Below are 20598 nucleotides of genomic sequence, written 5' to 3' on the forward strand. Positions count from 1 at the left end.
TGTTGCATAAACTCACAGGAAGAAATCAGCATTCCTTCTAGCCAGTCTGCTGACTTCTTGTATTGGACCACCGCTAAAACCATGAAAGTTCTGTCTAATACAACTACAACGACAAAAGCCATGCTGCATGCAGTCAGTGATGGACAATGGTGGAAGAGGTCATTAACTTATCTTCGGCCATTACATGTAAGAAGTCACTAAAATCTCTCCTACTGTCTTTGGTTTCACTAATGGATAACCGTATAGGCCATATTCTTTCACAAGGATCTGCTAGTCCTGCTTCTGGAACCACTGGCAGTCACATTGACATCAAAGGGCCATGGATGACTTTTAATGTTTTCTTATATTTTGTTAATCTTTCTTTTCCAAAATGAATAATACACACTGTTGTTGTTGTGGTTTTTTTAGCGTTAGCTATGTCATCAAAGAAGAGCAAAAGGCCAATACTAGTAAAATGTCAGGGTGTTTGTGGTGGGAGCTATAAGCAGTTGAAGCACCATTAAAGCATAGTGTCGTACTTTCTATTACAATTTAGAAAATCTCTTTACCTTCCTATTCATTTAAGGTCCTATTCTTCACTTTTCCTTCCATATGTATGTTCATTTTTACTAGTCTTTTTTTTATGATGTCTGTGATTCTCTGACTAATTCTGCTAATTTTTCTTTTTGTTTTTAATAATTGATGAATAGATGAAACATGGGTCCTGATCTTGCAGTTTGTCATATGTAGTTAGCATACTCCTCTATTAAGCCCCATTGACTTCAGTGGAGTTCTGCGGGGTTCCATGTACGGAGTCCATTGCAGGATCTCCTCCCATCTGAACATATGACTACTTAATAGACTTTAAAGCAAGATTTCATTATTACCAGGTGTCACGCTATCTGGAATGGCTCACGACCATGAGTGCATATCTCAGGGCAAACTGTAAAAACAGGCAGATACCCCAAACTGGTTGTAAAATCTAATTATATAACACAACAAGCCAGGGACAAATGTGAACTCCTGGATTACTATGCCAGTCTTATCATGAGGACACAAACAGTCCTCTTAGAGTCTCTAGTCTATCTTGCCATCCAGGTAAACTGGACTTTGTGATAAAAGGTCACTTATACCAAAAATCACATCACATTTAGGTTGCTTCCATTCCAAGATACTAGTCACTTACCCTAGATCTTACACCAAAGACAACATGCGCAGCCAATTATATAATAAACTAACTAAAGGTTTATTAGCTAAAAAAAAGAAAATGAGAGTTATTGAGAGATTAAAGCAGGTAAAATATATGGACAGGTGAGTCACAGTTTACAATTCCAAATAGTGACAGTGATGTAATAAATTGCTAGTTTCCCAAGTCTTTTCAGGGTACTCAGATTGTGTCTGAGGATCTCTGCTTTGCATCTGGTACACTTCCCTGTTAAGAGTCCAAACAGTCCAGAGATGAAGGAGCTTTCCTTGAATCCATACTTCTTCTCACAGAAAACAAACTGGAAGTGTCACTACATGGGTTGGCTTTTCCTTTGACGACGGAGAGTGAGGAATGAATTTTGAGTCTTTGACCTCTGATAATCACACACAATGACCACTGGCTTTGAAATTAGCACTTTTCTGTTAAAGTTCTTCATTTGCATTCCATAAGGCTTCTTTCTCGTTTGATGGGTTATTTATTTACAGGGGTATATGCAATGTAAATGTTTGCTACTACATTATAAAGGGATACAGATAAGTAAAAACAATGCATGTAACACCCCATTAGTTTTCATGAAGTTTAAACTCCAGATACACTCTTATGCATTTGTCAATCACTTTGATCTATACTAGTACACAAGTGAATTGGCCTGGGGCTCTGACATGAATTGGCACTTGGTCGACAAGCGCCACACTTAATTCTGCTTATTCCTTCCAGGGCCAAGAATTTGGAGATGTGTTAAAAAGCAGTTCTGGAGCGAATGCTGCAGTGGAAAAGCAGAGCTGTCATCCCTTTTATGAATCTCTAATTGTTGCTCCCTGTGTTGCAGAAGTAAGTTTAAGATGCATTAAGAGTTAAAGTACACTTATAGAAGCATTAAAAGAAGACTGTGTACTTTTCTGAGGAGCTCAAAACTATGGGTGACCTTGTAACTCCCCCACCTCAGCGAGAGAGATGTTTGCTTGTGCTAAACTTGGTGACAACTGCTTCACACCCTACTCTGTTAGCAACCACACACAAATTTCTCACGATTATGCCAGCCCTTACTTTACCTTGCAGGTAACACTTTGTGCCACCCCAGTTCCCAAGCGCCCTGGAAGAGCGTTCCCATGTAGCATCCAGCCCCTGTCACTGGAACCTCATAGTAATTGCCAAGTCTGCTGTCTCCAAAGAAACAGTGTACACACCAGCTTGTTTGATTCAACTAAGAATTAGTATTTTGCTTACTATTACAGTACAGAGATCTACTTACGATAAAACAAAGAAGTTTATTAGCGAAGATAGAGTTTTAACTCATATTGCGTAAAGGTAGTAGAATCAGAATTGATTACAAATAAAACAAAAGTATAACATGCTTTTAAGAGGCTAAACATAACTAGCAAGCTACGGTTCTTTGGCTAAAGCAGTTTTCTCACCCTCAAAGCCCTTTTGCAGAGTTCACTGATTCAAATCAGGATCCAGATTTTTCATGAATCACTTCCCTCTGCCACTAGAGTTCCTCAGTTAAGTGGATCACCAAGGGTTCCCTTTCATCCTCCTCATATTCCAGAAATCCTTTCAAATGTATCCCTTTGAAGTGTACTCCCGGACAAAATTCTTCTTTCCCACTATTTGTTCTTTCGTGTGCTGATGCCATATTCTCTCTCTCATCCCTGTGTTGACTTAACATGCAAATGAAGTTTGCTTGGTGTTGACTTACACAGTGTGTGCTTTACATCAGAGAGCTAGGCAGACAGGTAAATCAACATTAATTTGTTTTGGAAAAACTTTATCTAGACTGTCTGTTTACATTCACAACGCTTATGATGACCAGTGTCATAGGTTTCATTTGACATATTAAGTCAACAGGAAAAAGCAAGTTAACAGGAGAACTATTAGGTTTTCTATTGCTGCATAAGATCTCTATCTAGAATTAAAAAAAAATAGAACCAAATTATATAATTGTATCTAATGTAACATTATAAAACATAAAAGGAGTACTTGTGGCACCTTAGAGACTAACCAATTTATTTGAGCATGAGCTTTCGTGAGCTACAGCTCACTTCATCAGATACATACCGTGGAAACTGCAGCAGACTTTATATATACACAGAGAATATGAAACAATACCTCCTCCCACCCCACTGTCCTGCTGGTAATAGCTTATCTAAAGTAATCGTCAGGTTAGGCCATTTCCAGCACAAATCCAGGTTTTCTCACCCTCCACCCCCCCACACAAATTCACTCTCCTGCTGGTGATAGCCCATCCAAGGTGACAACTCTTTACACAATGTGCATGATAATGAAGTTAGGCCATTTCCTGCACAAATCCAGGTTCTCTCACTCCCTCACCCCCCTCCAGAAACCCACCCCCATACACACACAGACTCACTCTCCTGCTGGTAATAGCTCGTCCAAACTGACCACTCTCCAAGTTTAAATCCAAGTTAAACCAGAACATCCGGGGGGGTGGGGGGGAGGAGGAAAAAACAAGAGGAAATAGGCTACCTTGCATAATGACTTAGCCACTCCCAGTCTCTATTTAAGCCTAAATTAATAGTATCCAATTTGCAAATGAATTCCAATTCAGCAGTTTCTCGCTGGAGTCTGGATTTGAAGTTTTTTTGTTTTAAGATAGCGACCTTCATGTCTGTGATTGCGTGACCAGAGAGATTGAAGTGTTCTCCGACTGGTTTATGAATGTTATAATTCTTGACATCTGATTTGTGTCCATTTATTCTTTTACGTAGAGACTGTCCAGTTTGACCAATGTACATGGCAGAGGGGCATTGCTGGCACATGATGGCATAAATCACATTGGTGGATGTGCAGGTGAACGAGCCTCTGATAGTGTGGCTGATGTTATTAGGCCCTGTGATGGTGTCCCCTGAATAGATATGTGGGCACAATTGGCAACGGGCTTTGTTGCAAGGATAAGTTCCTGGGTTAGTGGTTCTGTTGTGTGGTATGTGGTTGTTGGTGAGTATTTGCTTCAGGTTGCGGGGCTGTCTGTAGGCAAGGACTGGCCTGTCTCCCAAGATTTGTGAGAGTGTTGGGTCATCCTTTAGGATAGGTTGTAGATCCTTAATAATGCGTTGGAGGGGTTTTAGTTGGGGGCTGAAGGTGACGGCTAGTGGCGTTCTGTTATTTTCTTTGTTAGGCCTGTCCTGTAGTAGGTAACTTCTGGGAACTCTTCTGGCTCTATCAATCTGTTTCTTTACTTCCGCAGGTGGGTATTGTAGTTGTAAGAAAGCTTGACAGAGATCTTGTAGGTGTTTGTCTCTGTCTGAGGGGTTGGAGCAAATGCGGTTGTATCGCAGAGCTTGGCTGTAGACGATGGATCGTGTGGTGTGGTCAGGGTGAAAGCTGGAGGCATGCAGGTAGGAATAGCGGTCAGTAGGTTTCCGGTATAGGGTGGTGTTTATGTGACCATTGTTTATTAGCACTGTAGTGTCCAGGAAGTGGATCTCTTGTGTGGACTGGACCAGGCTGAGGTTGATGGTGGGATGGAAATTGTTGAAATCATGGTGGAATTCCTCAAGGGCTTCTTTTCCATGGGTCCAGATGATGAAGATGTCATCAATATAGCGCAAGTAGAGTAGGGGCTTTAGGGGACGAGAGCTGAGGAAGCGTTGTTCTAAATCAGCCATAAAAATGTTGGCATACTGTGGGGCCATGCGGGTACCCATAGCAGTGCCGCTGATCTGAAGGTATACATTGTCCCCAAATGTGAAATAGTTATGGGTAAGGACAAAGTCACAAAGTTCAGCCACCAGGTTAGCCGTGACATTATCGGGGATAGTGTTCCTGACGGCTTGTAGTCCATCTTTGTGTGGAATGTTGGTGTAGAGGGCTTCTACATCCATAGTGGCCAGGATGGTGTTATCAGGAAGATCACCGATGGATTGAAGTTTCCTCAGGAAGTCAGTGGTGTCTCGAAGGTAGCTGGGAGTGCTGGTAGCGTAGGGCCTGAGGAGGTAGTCTACATAGCCAGACAATCCTGCTGTCGGGGTGCCAATGCCTGAGATGATGGGGCGCCCAGGATTTCCAGGTTTATGGATCTTGGGTAGTAGATAGAATATCCCAGGTCGGGGTTCCAGGGGTGTGTCTGTGCGGATTTGATCTTGTGCTTTTTCAGGAAGTTTCTTGAGCATATGCTGTAGTTGCTTTTGGTAACTCTCAGTGGGATCATAGGGTAATGGCTTGTAGAAACTCGTGTTGGAGAGCTGCCGAGCAGCCTCTTGTTCATATTCCGACCTATTCATGATGACAACAGCACCTCCTTTGTCAGCCTTTTTGATTATGATGTCAGAGTTGTTTCTGAGGCTGTGGATGGCATTGCGTTCCGCATGGCTGAGGTTATGGGGCAAGTGATGCTGCTTTTCCACAATTTCAGCCCGTGCACGTCGGCGGAAGCACTCTATGTAGAAGTCCAGTCTGCTGTTTCGACCTTCAGGAGGGGTCCACCTAGAATCCTTCTTTCTGTAGTGTTGGTAGGGAGACCTCTGTGGATTAGTATGTTGTTCAGAGGTATTTTGGAAATATTCCTTGAGTCGGAGACGTCGAAAATAGGATTCTAGGTCACCACAGAACTGTATCATGTTCATGGGGGTGGAGGGGCAGAAGGAGAGGCCCCGAGATAGAACAGCTGCTTCTGCTGGGCTGAGAGTATAGTTGGATAGGTTAACAATATTGCTAGGTGGGTTGAGGGAACCATTGCTGTGGCCCCTTGTAGCATGTAGTAGTTTAGAAAGTTTAGTGTCCTTTTTCTTTTGTAGAGAAGACACTACAGTGCTAATAAACAATGGTCACATAAACACCACCCTATACCGGAAACCTACTGACCGCTATTCCTACCTGCATGCCTCCAGCTTTCACCCTGACCACACCACACGATCCATCGTCTACAGCCAAGCTCTGCGATACAACCGCATTTGCTCCAACCCCTCAGACAGAGACAAACACCTACAAGATCTCTGTCAAGCTTTCTTACAACTACAATACCCACCTGCGGAAGTAAAGAAACAGATTGATAGAGCCAGAAGAGTTCCCAGAAGTTACCTACTACAGGACAGGCCTAACAAAGAAAATAACAGAACGCCACTAGCCGTCACCTTCAGCCCCCAACTAAAACCCCTCCAACGCATTATTAAGGATCTACAACCTATCCTAAAGGATGACCCAACACTCTCACAAATCTTGGGAGACAGGCCAGTCCTTGCCTACAGACAGCCCCGCAACCTGAAGCAAATACTCACCAACAACCACATACCACACAACAGAACCACTAACCCAGGAACTTATCCTTGCAACAAAGCCCGTTGCCAATTGTGCCCACATATCTATTCAGGGGACACCATCACAGGGCCTAATAACATCAGCCACACTATCAGAGGCTCGTTCACCTGCACATCCACCAATGTGATTTATGCCATCATGTGCCAGCAATGCCCCTCTGCCATGTACATTGGTCAAACTGGACAGTCTCTACGTAAAAGAATAAATGGACACAAATCAGATGTCAAGAATTATAACATTCATAAACCAGTCGGAGAACACTTCAATCTCTCTGGTCACGCAATCACAGACATGAAGGTCGCTATCTTAAAACAAAAAAACTTCAAATCCAGACTCCAGCGAGAAACTGCTGAATTGGAATTCATTTGCAAATTGGATACTATTAATTTAGGCTTAAATAGAGACTGGGAGTGGCTAAGTCATTATGCAAGGTAGCCTATTTCCTCTTGTTTTTTCCTCCTCCCCCCCCACCCCCCCGGATGTTCTGGTTTAACTTGGATTTAAACTTGGAGAGTGGTCAGTTTGGACGAGCTATTACCAGCAGGAGAGTGAGTCTGTGTGTGTATGGGGGTGGGTTTCTGGAGGGGGGTGAGGGAGTGAGAGAACCTGGATTTGTGCAGGAAATGGCCTAACTTCATTATCATGCACATTGTGTAAAGAGTTGTCACCTTGGATGGGCTATCACCAGCAGGAGAGTGAATTTGTGTGGGGGGGTGGAGGGTGAGAAAACCTGGATTTGTGCTGGAAATGGCCTAACCTGACGATTACTTTAGATAAGCTATTACCAGCAGGACAGTGGGGTGGGAGGAGGTATTGTTTCATATTCTCTGTGTATATATAAAGTCTGCTGCAGTTTCCACGGTATGTATCTGATGAAGTGAGCTGTAGCTCACGAAAGCTCATGCTCAAATAAATTGGTTAGTCTCTAAGGTGCCACAAGTACTCCTTTTCTTTTTGCGAATACAGACTAACACGGCTGTTACTCTGAAACCTGTCATTATAAAACATGTTTGTTTTTTTAAAAAAGGATATTTATCTTTGTCATATTAATGCAAATGTGGTTTGTTTGTTTGTTTTTTTTTTTTTTTGTAAGTCTGAAGTAGCCTATGCTGGATTCCAACACAGTTCTTCAGAAAGTTTTGCAGAAGTATTGCTGAGAACAGGAAAATTAGCAGAAACTAAAAGTGAAGGAGAGGACCTATTTCCAGCTACAGAAGGTACATTGTTTTTTGTGTGATGTGTGTTTTATTTATAATATAATGTGTATGTATATACTGTACATGTTCATGTATTCAGTAGTGTTCAAAAGTGATATTTTAGTATTTTCTAAAAATATCATCATGGTTTAATTTCTAACAAAGAAAACATCTATAAAAAGTGGAAAACCCTTGGAGGGTGCAAAAAAGTGGTTTTGGGGTTTTTTTTAGGCTAGTAGGTCAGCAGAGTCTCGGGAAATCTCAAGAGAGTTCCTGATTATTGGTCAATCTAGAAGTGCCTCTTTTAGAAGGCTCACGGGTGCTTGTCCATTGTGACAGAAATAGCTGTGCACTTCCAGTGGTCCACAGACACAGTTTGAGAAGCATTGGAGTGCAATAAAATGTCCATCAGATTATCTGCAGATAGGTATGTTCATCTATTGCAATTAGAGTTAATATTCTTTGCCACTTTGCTAAAATGATCTTTGAATTATAGGTTTTCTTTCCACTATTTTATTTAGTGCATAGTTCGTATTTAAAATTCCTGGATTCCTGAGAATTTCTCTTTACCAAAATTAAAATTTATCTAGGGACTATACTGAGAGTGATTCAGAACATACTTAAAAATGTCTTCACTAAAAAAAAGACACTTCACCAGGGAAATAAATTGCATCACAGAACCGGCCACTCAGATACCTTGGGAGAATCTGTTTCAATACTGAGGGGGGGGAGAAAACAATGACCACATACCCGTAATTGAAAAGGAGTACTTTTGGCACCTTAGAGACTAACCAATTTATTTGAGCATAAGCTTTCATGAGCTACAGCAGCTGTAGCTCACGAAAGTTTATGCTCAAATAAATTGGTTAGTCTCTAAGGTGCCACAAGTACTCCTTTTCTTTTTTGCGAATACAGACTAACACAGCTGCTACTCTAATACCCCTAATTGGCATCTACCACCCTACACTGGAACCCCTATGGGTATTATCAAACAATTACAACCCATACAGGATCACATCCTGAAAAAAATCTTTCCTGAACCCCCTCTTCTGGCCTTCAGACAAACCTCCGGCCTTGCCAAGCTCATCAGAAGCAATCTCCCCACAAACCAGGACAAACCTACTTAAAGTGGCACCAGACCCTGCCAGAACAGATGAAAAACCTGCAGACATATCTCCACTGCTACAATGATCGTTACGCCCACAAAACACTTTTCAATATCCATGGATCCTATACATACCTATCCCAACATATGGTGTACCTCATCCAGCGGATCACATGCCCCAACACCCTTAAATACGGGTGAATACCAATATGGGTGAAGCCCAATAACACCAATATGGGTGAAGCCAGACAATCATTACACCCTTAAATAAACTCTCTCAGAAAAATAAGACAAAAACACCGTGTCACCCGTTGGTGAGCACTTTTCACAAAGCGATCACCCCATATCTGACTGCTCAGTCCTCATCCTTAAAGGAGATGTGCACAACACTTTCAAAAGACAAACCTGGGAACTTAAATTCATAAGTGTGCTAGACATTAAAAGCTGTGGACTTAAGAGACACTGGTTTTAAGGCTCATTAAATCAGTTTGTAGCACACACTATTACCTGCTAACCCTTAATTGGTGTGCTACAGTATGTGTGAACCCCATATGTTTAACAGTCCTGTCCCAAATTCTGTTTAGCTTAGACACTCTGGTTATCTTCCCCAGACAAAAAGAAGAGTTCTGTGAAGCTCGAAAGCTTGTCCCTTCCCGCACCCTCACCTACCTTGGGTGTGTCATTAAAAGTGAAACATTCTCATGTTAGTACTTCCATTTTTTCTCCTATCTATGATTATATATCTTTTTCACTTTAGTTGCCTCCTGCCAGTTTAAGAAATGAACTGTTTAAATATTTACATGCTGTTAGTGTCCTTTGAAGGAAGATGTCTGTCTAATGCGTTACTCTGTGGAGAATTCTGGCATGACAAATTAGTGTATTAGATCACATGAAGTGTGAGTAAACTCACAGTTTAATCATGAGGCTCACAATATTTTCATTTTTTTTCATAAAGCTCTAGCTTCTAGTGATTGAGAAACTCTGCTTTATTTTATTTATTTCATTAGGCTTCTAGCCCTTGTGGTTCTGGATAAAAGCTTGAAAACGAGGATTCTAAAGGTTAAATTATCAAAAGGCAAATAAGAACCACAATGCAACCGTAACTCTGTCCCTCTCTAGCTGGCAGTAGATACTGGGAATAGTTCAACAAAGGTGATGCCATAGTCAGTAGGCATGATGAAGGGCCGTGAGATGGTGTCATTGTTCATGTTGTGTTCCACAAATTTTAATTGCAGCATGTCTCTCCATGCACTCTAGCTGCATTCATTGTGTTAGGTGTAGCTGTATTGGAGGGTGGAGGGACTGGCGGGAGCAAGTTAGAAGAATTGTCACTGTGATATGAGGTGTGAACCTTCAGGAATCAAATATGTCTCATTTCAGTGCTGAGTTCTGTAGGCTGTATCAGTAGGCAGGATTTATGAATTACGTGTCTTACCATGAATCAGTATTAAAACACACATTAAATATAGTAACAACATTTGCTATAAACCTGAGGCCCACCCAACATGCTATACAAACTCCAGATCCCAGTGGAGGGAGGGGGGCCCTCGGGGCTCTGGCTGCTTGGTGGGGGTGGGGGGAACTTGGGCATAGGTGCAGTTTGACTTCTATTATGGTGGGGGGGACAGGGCTTGGCAGGTCCTAGAGAGGGAGCCCCACCTCCACCGCCGACTCACCTCAGGAGGCCACCCAGCCTGTCTGGTTTGGAGGGGGAACGGGGGGCTGCTTCTCGAGGACTCTGCTGGCCCCAGGTGGCTCTTACCAGCTGCACGAGCAGTCACAGGGGGCTGGGAGCTGAGGAGGAGCTGGAGCCCCAGGCATCAGCATCAGGAGGAGATGGAAAGAGCAGCCAGGGTAGCAGCCGCCTCGCACTGCCCGGCTCTGGCTTCCCAGTTCTTACCTGGCGAGGAACTGGGGTAGGGGAGGAGGTAAGGCTGTGTGTGGAGCTGCCCCCGGGACTGCCTTGCTCTGGTTAAGTTTGGAGAGACAGTGCCACCCCCGTATCTCCAACACTCTGCCCATGGGCTTGGGGTTTCTGCCCCGGGGGTGCTGGGGCTTGGGGTTTTGCAGACCTTCTGAAACCAGCCACTGACCCCTGGTGTGTTTGAGGACATTACTACAGGATTGTTATTTGAGGAACTATATATGCAGAAACTGACAGACTTCATTGCTGTTCACACCATCTAAACAATGGTTGCAATGACACGGGCCTGTCAATTTACCTTGAATTTTAATTTAGAGGATGTCCCCCCTTCTTTCTTGGGAGGGGTAGGGTGCATCTGACATGCTCACAGCCTTTGGCTGCACTCTTCTCCTTTTCCACATGTGGATGGGAGGTAGAGGCTGCTGGTTTGGTGGGGCAGGGCTTTGCATAGCACCCATCATGCTCTGATTAGCCAGTTCAGGTGAGACAGAGGGAATGGATTGGATCCCCTGCCATTTCTCTGAAGAATATAAGGCCTCTCTTGGATGTGGACAGTATTCTACATGTGTGTTGCTCCCACACATCTTTGGTTAATTGTAGTGTTACTGGTTCTCCTGGTATGCTATGGGCCTGGCCAGACTGTATTTTTGGCATCCAGAAGTGATTTTTCTGCTAGCCAAGACTGGCCATGTGTCCACACTTTTTTTTTTTTTTTTTTTTTAAATCTTCCCCATACAAACCTGGAGGTTTGGTGATGAAGTAGAAGATGGGCTATGTAACGGGGCTCAGACTCACCACCGCTGCGCCTCCTTCTGGTTGCCCTGGGAATTAGCTCATTCAGCTGTGGAGCACCCTCTGCAGGTGGTGTCCCACCCGTTGCTCTGCTCTGCGGTGCTCTCTGGGACCCGCATTGCTCCCTGGCTTGCAGGGTCCTTTTCTGGACAGAGCCCTCTGGTTGTGCCCCACTCGGTTCTCTCCCATTCCAGGGGTATCCACAAGTCCTCAATCTGCACCTGCCCTCGTGACCAACTGCAGCCCCAGAGTCTAGCCCCTTGCCTCAGGGACAAGCCACAGTCTGTATTGGGCCATGTTCCTCCATGGCCAGGTGTAGAGTAAGGGGTAGGGGGGCCAGGCCCGCCCACTACTCTGGATCCTGCCCAGGGACCCTCCGGCGGCAGTCATATCCTGCTCTCCTTCTCTGCCCTCTACTGCTTGCACTCCCGGGGCCACCTCCTCTTTGGCCCTTGCACCTTCTCGGCCCTTTCTTTCAGGGGCCTGAGCCTGACAAGTATCGGGCTGGAGCTTTTCCTCTGCTCCCCTGAGCCTGCGCAGTGCTGCTCTATCTAAGGTGCTATCTCTGGGAGCCAGTCCTTTTCCCTTGCTTGTCAGGGAGCGACTCCTGTCTCTTCTGCTTTGCAGCCTTTATATAGGGCCCAGCCTGGCCCTGATTGGCTGCCTTTCTGCCCTTCTCTGATTGGCTTGGTTTTGCGCAGCCACTGCAAGGGCTGCTGTTAACCCCTCCTCTGCCAAAGTGGGGCAACTGCCCCACTACAGGTAGAATTAGAAATTTGTTGCAGCTAATGGCCAGTATTGTGCCAGGAGGCTGCTAGTGAAGTCAGCTCCTGAAGCAAGCCTGAGCATAGTCCCAGATCACTGTCATTGATCCCCAGTGGTTTCAGGGCAGGGGATGGCTTAAAGTTCAGGTTGATCTTCATTTGCTTGAACATGTAGCCCATCCATTGTGTTCAGTAGACATTGGATCTGTTTCTAAGTGCATAGTAAACAGTTTAGGTCCTGAGGTTTCCTTAGCGTTTTCAGTAATCACAATGAAAAATGAATTGAAATTTTCCAGATTTTCATAGATATGCTTTGAGTTCTACACAAACACAGTAATTTTTCCACAGAGAGTTCTACATAAGAACATAAGACCAGCCACATTGGGTCATACCTATGGTCCATCTAGCCCCGTATCCTGTCTTCCGACAATAGCCAATACCAGGTGCTTCAAAACAGGGCAGTCATCGAGTGATCCATCCCTTGTTGTTCACTCCTAGCTTCTTTTGTGAAGTGCAACTTTTTTCCTAGTGAAACTGACAAAAACCAAAGAGCATAATTATATTGACACTTGGACCTTTCTAATGTCTAACAATGTTTGTTAAAATGCAAACTGTTTTATGCCTCCATGAGCTGTTCCAGAAGAAAAGAAAAACACACAAGCAATAAATAAAGTTTGGCAAATCCATCAGTGACTCTAATATTTTATAGTCACAAATTCTTTAGTTTCTTCAATTGGGTATTTTGGAAAGTCAATGCCCAGTTTGCACTGACAGTGTTATAATTTAATTTATTGGAACGTGGATAGAAAAGTAAAGGCTGCACATAATGTGAGTATCTGGCAGTTTTGTGAGCATCACCTAGAATGATGGGTAAATGGCAGTCTTCTTTTAAGAAGGTATGACTTTTCTCAGGACATCTCAGATTGGGTCACAGGACCATAAGCCGTTATTTTTTTCCTCTTTTCATTATTATAGGCTTTGCAGTTTGATGAAGATATGAGTTTTGGCAAAACTCCTTCAGTGATTAGTAATGAAGGCATTCAACCAAAATACTTGTCTTCTGAATTTATTTCTTTAGTTTTTGTCAGATATACAGGTTGTGTCTTGTTTTTTTTGTTTTTTTTTTTAAGGGAACCCTAAAATCAGACCAGTCATCTTCATTTTGGTATGCAAGTAATAGAGTGCAAGTTGTGAATAAATTGAGCAACTGTCTTGTCAAGCTTGAATGAAATGGAAGTATTGCAAATGTTAGGCCTCAAACTTCCGTATGCTTTAAAATGCAAGCCTTGCAAAAACGAAGCTTAAGACTGTGGCTTGTGGTCAGGACGTGCTGCAACCAGATAACAATTTATGCTGACTCCTATGTACTTATCAACCCAAATTACCCACATTCAAAATCTAATTGGCTACCGAAAATAAATAGCCCTCAATTATACGAACTACTAACAATTGGACAAAAAAATTGAATACTCATCAATTATACAACTAGGGCAATCACATAAACAATGTGGCCTACCCTGATTGGTTGGTCTGTTCTAAAACACGGCCGTCAGATCAGATAAAAAGAACGAAGGCACGGGACTGTGTGTATGTGTGTTTGTGTTTTCGGAAAGCCTGACCCACACCCCCTGAACCGAAGGGATGTGCACTTCGACTGTCTGTACCTGGCCAGTGCGGAAAGCGGCCAACTGAAGGGTAATCTATTTTTGGACGAACGCAGAGTAAGTCTATGAAGTAAAGAAGTCTGGCTGCTCGAGTCGAATTGATCATAGTTGTATCATACTGTAGCATAAAATCAGTAGTAGGTGGCTGATGCATAATACCTTTGCATGTATTAGTGCTTGTCTTTTAAGTAGTCTGAGGAAATGCATGTAGCACTGTTGTTCATCAGCTTTATGTTGCCTTTGAAATACTTTGTCACTAGGAATATAGAGCTGGTGAATAATAGCTTTACGTATAAAAAGAACAGGAGCACTTGTGGAACCTGTGAGACTAACAAATTTATTAGAGCATAAGCTTTCGTGGGCTACAGCCCACTTCATCGGAACATATAGTAAGAAGAAATATATATACATACAGATAAGTTGTCCGTAATGAGCAAAAAGCTTACATTTTATAAGAGCTCTGGAGCAAGTTTCAATGCTTTTACAGCATATTTGGAGAAGAATCTCTCTTTTAAAGGGAAACTATAGACTTTTTATCCCTGATGACTTCAAATTATTTTGATAACCGGTGTCTTCAAAATTATCAAAAGAGACGGAAAATCCAGTTCAGAGAAATTCCACCAAACTGCTCCTTTCAAATGCACTAAAAAACCAACAAATCAGGAAATTCGTTGTCTTATGAAGAACATCACTCAGACATCGCCAGTGGGTGGAAAATGGAAGAGATTTAGTTCCAGTTACTTTCAGATGACCCAGAAAATAGTTATAGCCCAATTCTGTACCTCTGAGCCACCCCAATCTTTATTGGGTTACAGAAAAATTCACAGTGCAGTGTTTGGGAGCAATCATGGCAGTTTGAAGAAGGCTACTTATTATGTATATTGGACTATGAAGATGCTTAAATTCACATCTGGTGATGATACATCCATATCATAGAATCATAGAATAACAGAGTTGGAAGGGACCTCTGGAGGCCATCTAGTCCAACCCCCTACCCAGAGCAGGACCAATCCCAACTAAATCATCCCAGCCAGGGCTTTGTCAAGCCTGACCTTAAAAACTTCCAAGGAAGGAGATTCCACCACCTCCCTAGGTAACGCATTCCAGTGTTTCACCACCCTCCTAGTGAAAAAGTTTTTCCTAATATCCAACCTAAACCTCCCCCACTGCAACTTGAGACCATTACTCCTTGTCCTGTTGTCTGCTATCACTGAGAATAGTCTAGATCCATCCTCTTTGGATCCACCTTTCAGGTAGTTAAAAGCAGCTATCAAATCCCCACTCATTCTTCTCTTCCGTAGACTAAACAATCCCAGTTCCCTCAGCCTCTCCTCATAACTCATGTGTTCCAGTCCCCTAATCATTTTTGTTGCCCTTTGCTGGACTCTCTCCAATTTCTCCACATCCTTTTTGTAGTGTGGAGCCCAAAACTGGACACAATACTCCAGATGAGGCCTCACCAATGTCAAATAGAGGGGAATGATCACGTCCCTCGATCTGCTGGTAGTGCCCCTACTTATACACCCCAAAATGCCATTGGCCTTCTTGTCAACAAGGGCACACTGTTGACTCATATCCAGCTTCTTGTCCACTGTCACTCGTAGGTCCTTCTCTGCAGAACTGCTGCCTAGCCATTCGGTCCCTAGTCTGTAGCGGTGCATTGCATTCTTCCATCCTAAGTGCAGGACTCTGCACTTGTCCTTGTTGAACCTCATCAGATTTCTTTTGGCCCAATCCTCCAATTTGTCTAGGTCCGTCTGTATCCTATCCCTACCCTCCAGCGTATCTACCACTCCTCCCAGTTTAGTGTCATCCGCAAACTTGCTGAGGGTGCAATCCACACCATCCTCCAGATCATTAATGAAGATATTGTACAAACCGGCCCCAAGACCGACCCTTGGGGCACTCCGCTAGATACCGGCTGCCAACTAGACATGGAGCCATTGATCACTACCCGTTGAGCCCGACAATCTAGCTAACTTTCTACCCACCTTGTAGTGCTTCCATCCAGCCCATACTACTTTAACTTGCTGACAAGAATACTGTCGGAGACCGTGTCAAAAGCTTTGCTAAAGTTGAGGAATAACACGTCCACTGCTTTCCCTTCATCCACAGAACCAGTTATCTCATCATAGAAGGCAATTAGATTAGTCAGGCATGACTTTCCCTTGGTGAATCCATGCTGACTGTTCCTGATCACTTCCTCTCGTCTCAGTGCTTCAGAATGTATCTCAGATTTCCAGTAAGGGAGCAAATTAGTTTATTGTCAGGGGCTAGTCTAAGATTGCAGAACCAACTCCTTAAGGGTCTAAGAACAACCACATTCCTCACCGCTTTCCAGTCCAAGTTCAAGGCAAGCTTCTTTGACCTTGCTTTCACTAATATAAATCTATAACACAATATGTATAAAAATATATTGTATACTATAATGTATTTTTTTTTTAAATCCACATGCAACTTTTCCATTAGGAAAAGAAGGGAAAAAGAAGGAAAAAAACGGTATATGACTGTCACTAGTCATACTGCTTAATGCAGTCTTGGAAAGCACTTGGGCACCGTGCTGATGGGCATGGTACAGGAACCTGAATAGAATAATAGATTGCCTTTTGGCCTTGTCTTGGTGCCATGGTTGTTCACACAATTGCTTGGCCTATGAGTTGAGTGGCCAGACATAGGAGTATCGTGTTTTGTGTACCTGGACAATTGGCTCATTAAGGACAATATTTTGAAAAAGATCCAAAGATTAGTCATGCAGGTTATGGGTTCATTAGGATTTTCAAGGAAAAAAACAAAACAAAACACACAACCTAGAATACCAGCCTCTCTATAGCTAGAGAACATGAATAAAATGTTAACAAATTCCTATGCAAGTCGTTAGCCTTACCATTGTATTTCCTGCCCTGAACATAGGGAACATCACAAATAACCTTAGTTGCAAAAGCAACAACATTCAGATTTTAATAGTAACTATGTTAGGAGCTCTGTTAGATATCTTAACTCAGACAGGATCCAGGACATGTTGAGTCTAGCCAGAGCTAGAAGCTTTTGTCAAAAGCCAAGTTATCAGCATAGATAGTGATGATCACATTTGTAGTCTTGGTACCTGTGGCCTGGTGCTACCTGAGCAACCTCTGTGGCCACGTGGCATCCAAAGACTTGGTTATTGCATCTGGCTGAGGGAGAACATCACAACCACCACAGTTTGATGGAAGCCCAGTGACAACCTGCAATTATAAATAGTCCTCCAAACTTTTTCATTTTAAATGAAGTAACCACATAAACAATCCCACTCCCCTGGGATGAGGAGTTCACAAGAAGAGGCTGAAATACACAGGCCCCTTGATAGGGAGCCCGCAGGAGTGATTCTTGGATCAGGGAGTATCAGAGTGTATCAAATCTCCTTTTAGGCCATGTGTACAATACACGGACTATAGCAGCATAGCTATGGTGTTGTAGCTATGTCAGCATAACCTTGTAGTTAGACGCAGATGTCAGCAATGGAGAGGTTTTTCCGTCGTTGTAGGAACTCCACATCCCGAAGCAGTGGTAACTAGATTGATGGAGGCATTGTTCTGTCAACCGAACTGCAACTACAATGGGTGTTAGGTGGACATAGCTACAGCATTCAGGAGTATGGCTTTTTCGCACCCCGAGAGATGTAGCTATGTTGACCTAAATTGTAAGTTTTGTCAAGGCTGTTAAAAGGGGCAGGGTGCTAGGCATGCAGGGATTATCGTTATTATATTTTGGTGAAATCAAACTCCTGCTCTGCAAATAATTGAGAAAGTAAATGTGGTTTTGGCAGATTAATAATTATTCCTCATTGCAGTGTTTGATCCACGTTTTCTAAAAGTGTGTTTACAAAAGTTTGTACATGATTCTTGGAACTGAGACTGGTTTTAAAAATTTAATATTTAGGTTGAGTGGGTTGAATATTAGTTTTGAGGAGATTACAAAAATCAAAGCAGACGCTGCAGAATTCACGAGAGGCACAATGAGTGGGAAGAAAGTACAAGTACACATAATGTCCCTGTGATCTAGTGGAGTAAGCACTCCACCAGGAGTCAGAAGACCTGGGTTCTGTTTCTGACTCTGCCTCTGGTTTGCTGGGTGACCTTTGGCAAGTCACTGCACCTCTTTGCCTCACTAGCCCATCTGTAAAATGGGGATAATGATACTGCCCTCTTTGTAAAGTACGTTGAGATCTACTGATGGAAGCATTATTACATCTTCCCGAAGTGAGCAGTGAACTTAGAAATAGGATGGCTACATAGAGTAGACAAGATCCTTTGTCCCCTGCATACCTTATAACCATGAGTTTTCCAGTTTCTCTTAAATGACTGAAGGCAGACTTTTATCCTGTCTGGGCCATAGGTCTACCCTCCCTGCTTTCCCCAGATTTATATTACATGTAAAGACTTATTTTTTAATGGGATTTATTAATTTCATTTTGTCAGGGTTTATTTTTAGCAATTTTTTGAGTTTTATGCAGTGACAGAAAAATCAGTGTTTTGGGGGGCTTTTGTAAATGTCTTTTATATATACGGTAATGAATAATGTATAATGAATAATGTATATTGTATACATTACTCTTTGCAGAAGTATATACTCTGAGTAATCTTTGTAATGTTTCACACAGCACTAGGTTAAAGTGCACTAGGGAACGTTTAGTGCACATTTGCAGGATCTGCACAAACCAAATATATGCAACTCTTTACTGTACTTTAGAAATCACACCCCTGTAGTCTGCATGACAGGTCTGGTTAAACAAGCCATTCAGGGACTGCACAAGGGGTGGGGGGGCAAGCAGGGGCATGGGCTGCCCCAATAATTCGCTGCAGCGCAGAACTTCTCTATGGTTGGGGCAGGGGCACAGTACATGCCCCTCCGAAAGCAGTGACTTTAAATTCCTGTGCATACCCCTGAAGCCCTTAGGTACAAGTAACCATTTGTGGTGCATTTTCTGATGTTTTATTGGTTAAACACTGATTTCTTTTTGTATTGGTATGTTTTATTGGTGTTTATCGTGTAACACCTAAGATCAGAAGTTCTAATTAAATGCTTCCAAAGAAGTGCAAATGGCAGGATGCAGACCTTCATTGTTGACATTTCTTGGACATCTTGGCTCTTAAATTTTTTCCCCTCAGCCAGTTTAATTTGAAATTTAAATACCCTGAAAGGGAACCAGCAAATTTGGTTTTGGAGTGTTGAACTCAAGATTTTCCTCAGGCACTCTCTTGTCCCCAGTCACCTGCCTGGCAGGGAGGAATTAGTGGAAAGCCAAGAGCAGAAAACGTGCTGTGGTCTCAGAGGTAGAGAGGGCTTGGCTTATCCTGCCTGGAGACTCTCACAGTTTGTCAGATGAAGTTCGTTCATAACAATACTTATTGCCCATTCTCCCAGTGTCCTCTAGGATCTCTGTGATTCTTCTTTTCTGATAGGAAAGAACTGGCCAGGAAAATTGTGTCTTTTATTTGAAAATCAGTACTACATTAGGGGCTAATGTAAAGCCCATTGGCTTCAATGGACTTTGGATCACAACCACAATTTCTCTGCAGTCTTTTGGTATCTCATCAGTTGGCAAACAGCTTTCAGAAATAATTGTCAGTGAAACAGTTAGCTAATTTTCTTAATTTTTTAGAATATGTATCATCTGGACCAGCTTCTTTGCTTCTTCTTTATCAATACTTAATTATACAGGTCTTCCTTTAAAATAACACAATACTATGTTGCTTTTTTATTTAAAGATGAAAAGTTGATTAATAATTGAGATTTTTGTTGTGTGCAGCTTTCAAGTAAATGTGATGCTCTAGCTTCAGGAAACAATGTATTTTACATTATTCCTCTGCTTGGTTTTCTTCGATGCTCATAACTTTATACTACTGCCTTCATTTTACAACCAACAGATTTAGTTGTTGTAAATCAGTGCAGAAAATGTTTCAGCAGTTTGGGATCTGATACTGCAGTATTTCATCTTCTTTGGTTAATGTATAAATGCTTTGCCTGGAAGTTAAGGTAAATCAGGATTTCAGTTTAACTGTGACAAAGCTCTGTCCTTGTCTCCGTGGGTCCCGCGTTTCCTGGTGGATTTCACTAGCCTCAGAGGCTCACTGTGACCCTCCACGTAACCCTTCTCTCTCTCGAGACAAGGTTACAGTCTACTCAGCCATTTTCATCATAAGCCAGTGAGGGAGGTGAGGAGAAGCTATCCTCCCTTTCACAGTCTCTGTTGTCTCCCACTCTCAGTGATTAATCGGGGGCGGGGGGAGCCCAAGCCCGCCCTCTACTCCAGGCTCCAGCCCAGGGACCCTCATAGTATCAGCTATGGTAGCTGACCTTTTAGAAACATGACACATACAATTCCCTGGGCTACTTCCCTACAGCAGCCCCCACTTCCTCAGGCTCTACTTCACCCTTGCCTCAGGGCCTCCTTCCTTGTGCTTGATATGGTGTGAACTGCTCAGTCTCCAACAGCACAACTTCCTCCTACAGCTCCTGACATCCACACCCACCTGACTTTTAACTAGTTTCAGCCAGTCCCTGATTGGCTTCAGGTGTCCCAATCAACCTAGCGTTCTCCCTGCCTTCTGGAAAGTTCTTAATGGGCCCCAGGTGTCTTAATTGACCTGGAACAGCTGCCATTTAACTTATCCTGGTACCAGGGATTTGTTTAGCTGGGAGCTAATATAT

General features: G+C 43.0%; 1 protein-coding gene across 2 annotated transcripts in view; it reads left to right on the forward strand.

Moving 5' to 3' along the window:
• Positions 1 to 20598, forward strand: part of NBAS (NBAS subunit of NRZ tethering complex) — a 409249-nt gene that overhangs the window by 184478 nt on the left and 204173 nt on the right. The window contains exons 36-38 of one of the 2 annotated variants that reach the window (XM_077812510.1): positions 19 to 186; positions 1904 to 2017; positions 7557 to 7680. In XM_077812510.1, the coding sequence (XP_077668636.1) occupies positions 19 to 186; positions 1904 to 2017; positions 7557 to 7680 (406 nt within the window). The remainder of the gene's footprint in view (positions 1 to 18; positions 187 to 1903; positions 2018 to 7556; positions 7681 to 20598) is intronic. The other variant, XM_077812511.1, reaches the window with a different exon arrangement.

This window comes from Eretmochelys imbricata, chromosome 3, assembly GCF_965152235.1.
Source record: "Eretmochelys imbricata isolate rEreImb1 chromosome 3, rEreImb1.hap1, whole genome shotgun sequence".
NCBI lineage: Eukaryota > Metazoa > Chordata > Testudines > Cheloniidae > Eretmochelys > Eretmochelys imbricata.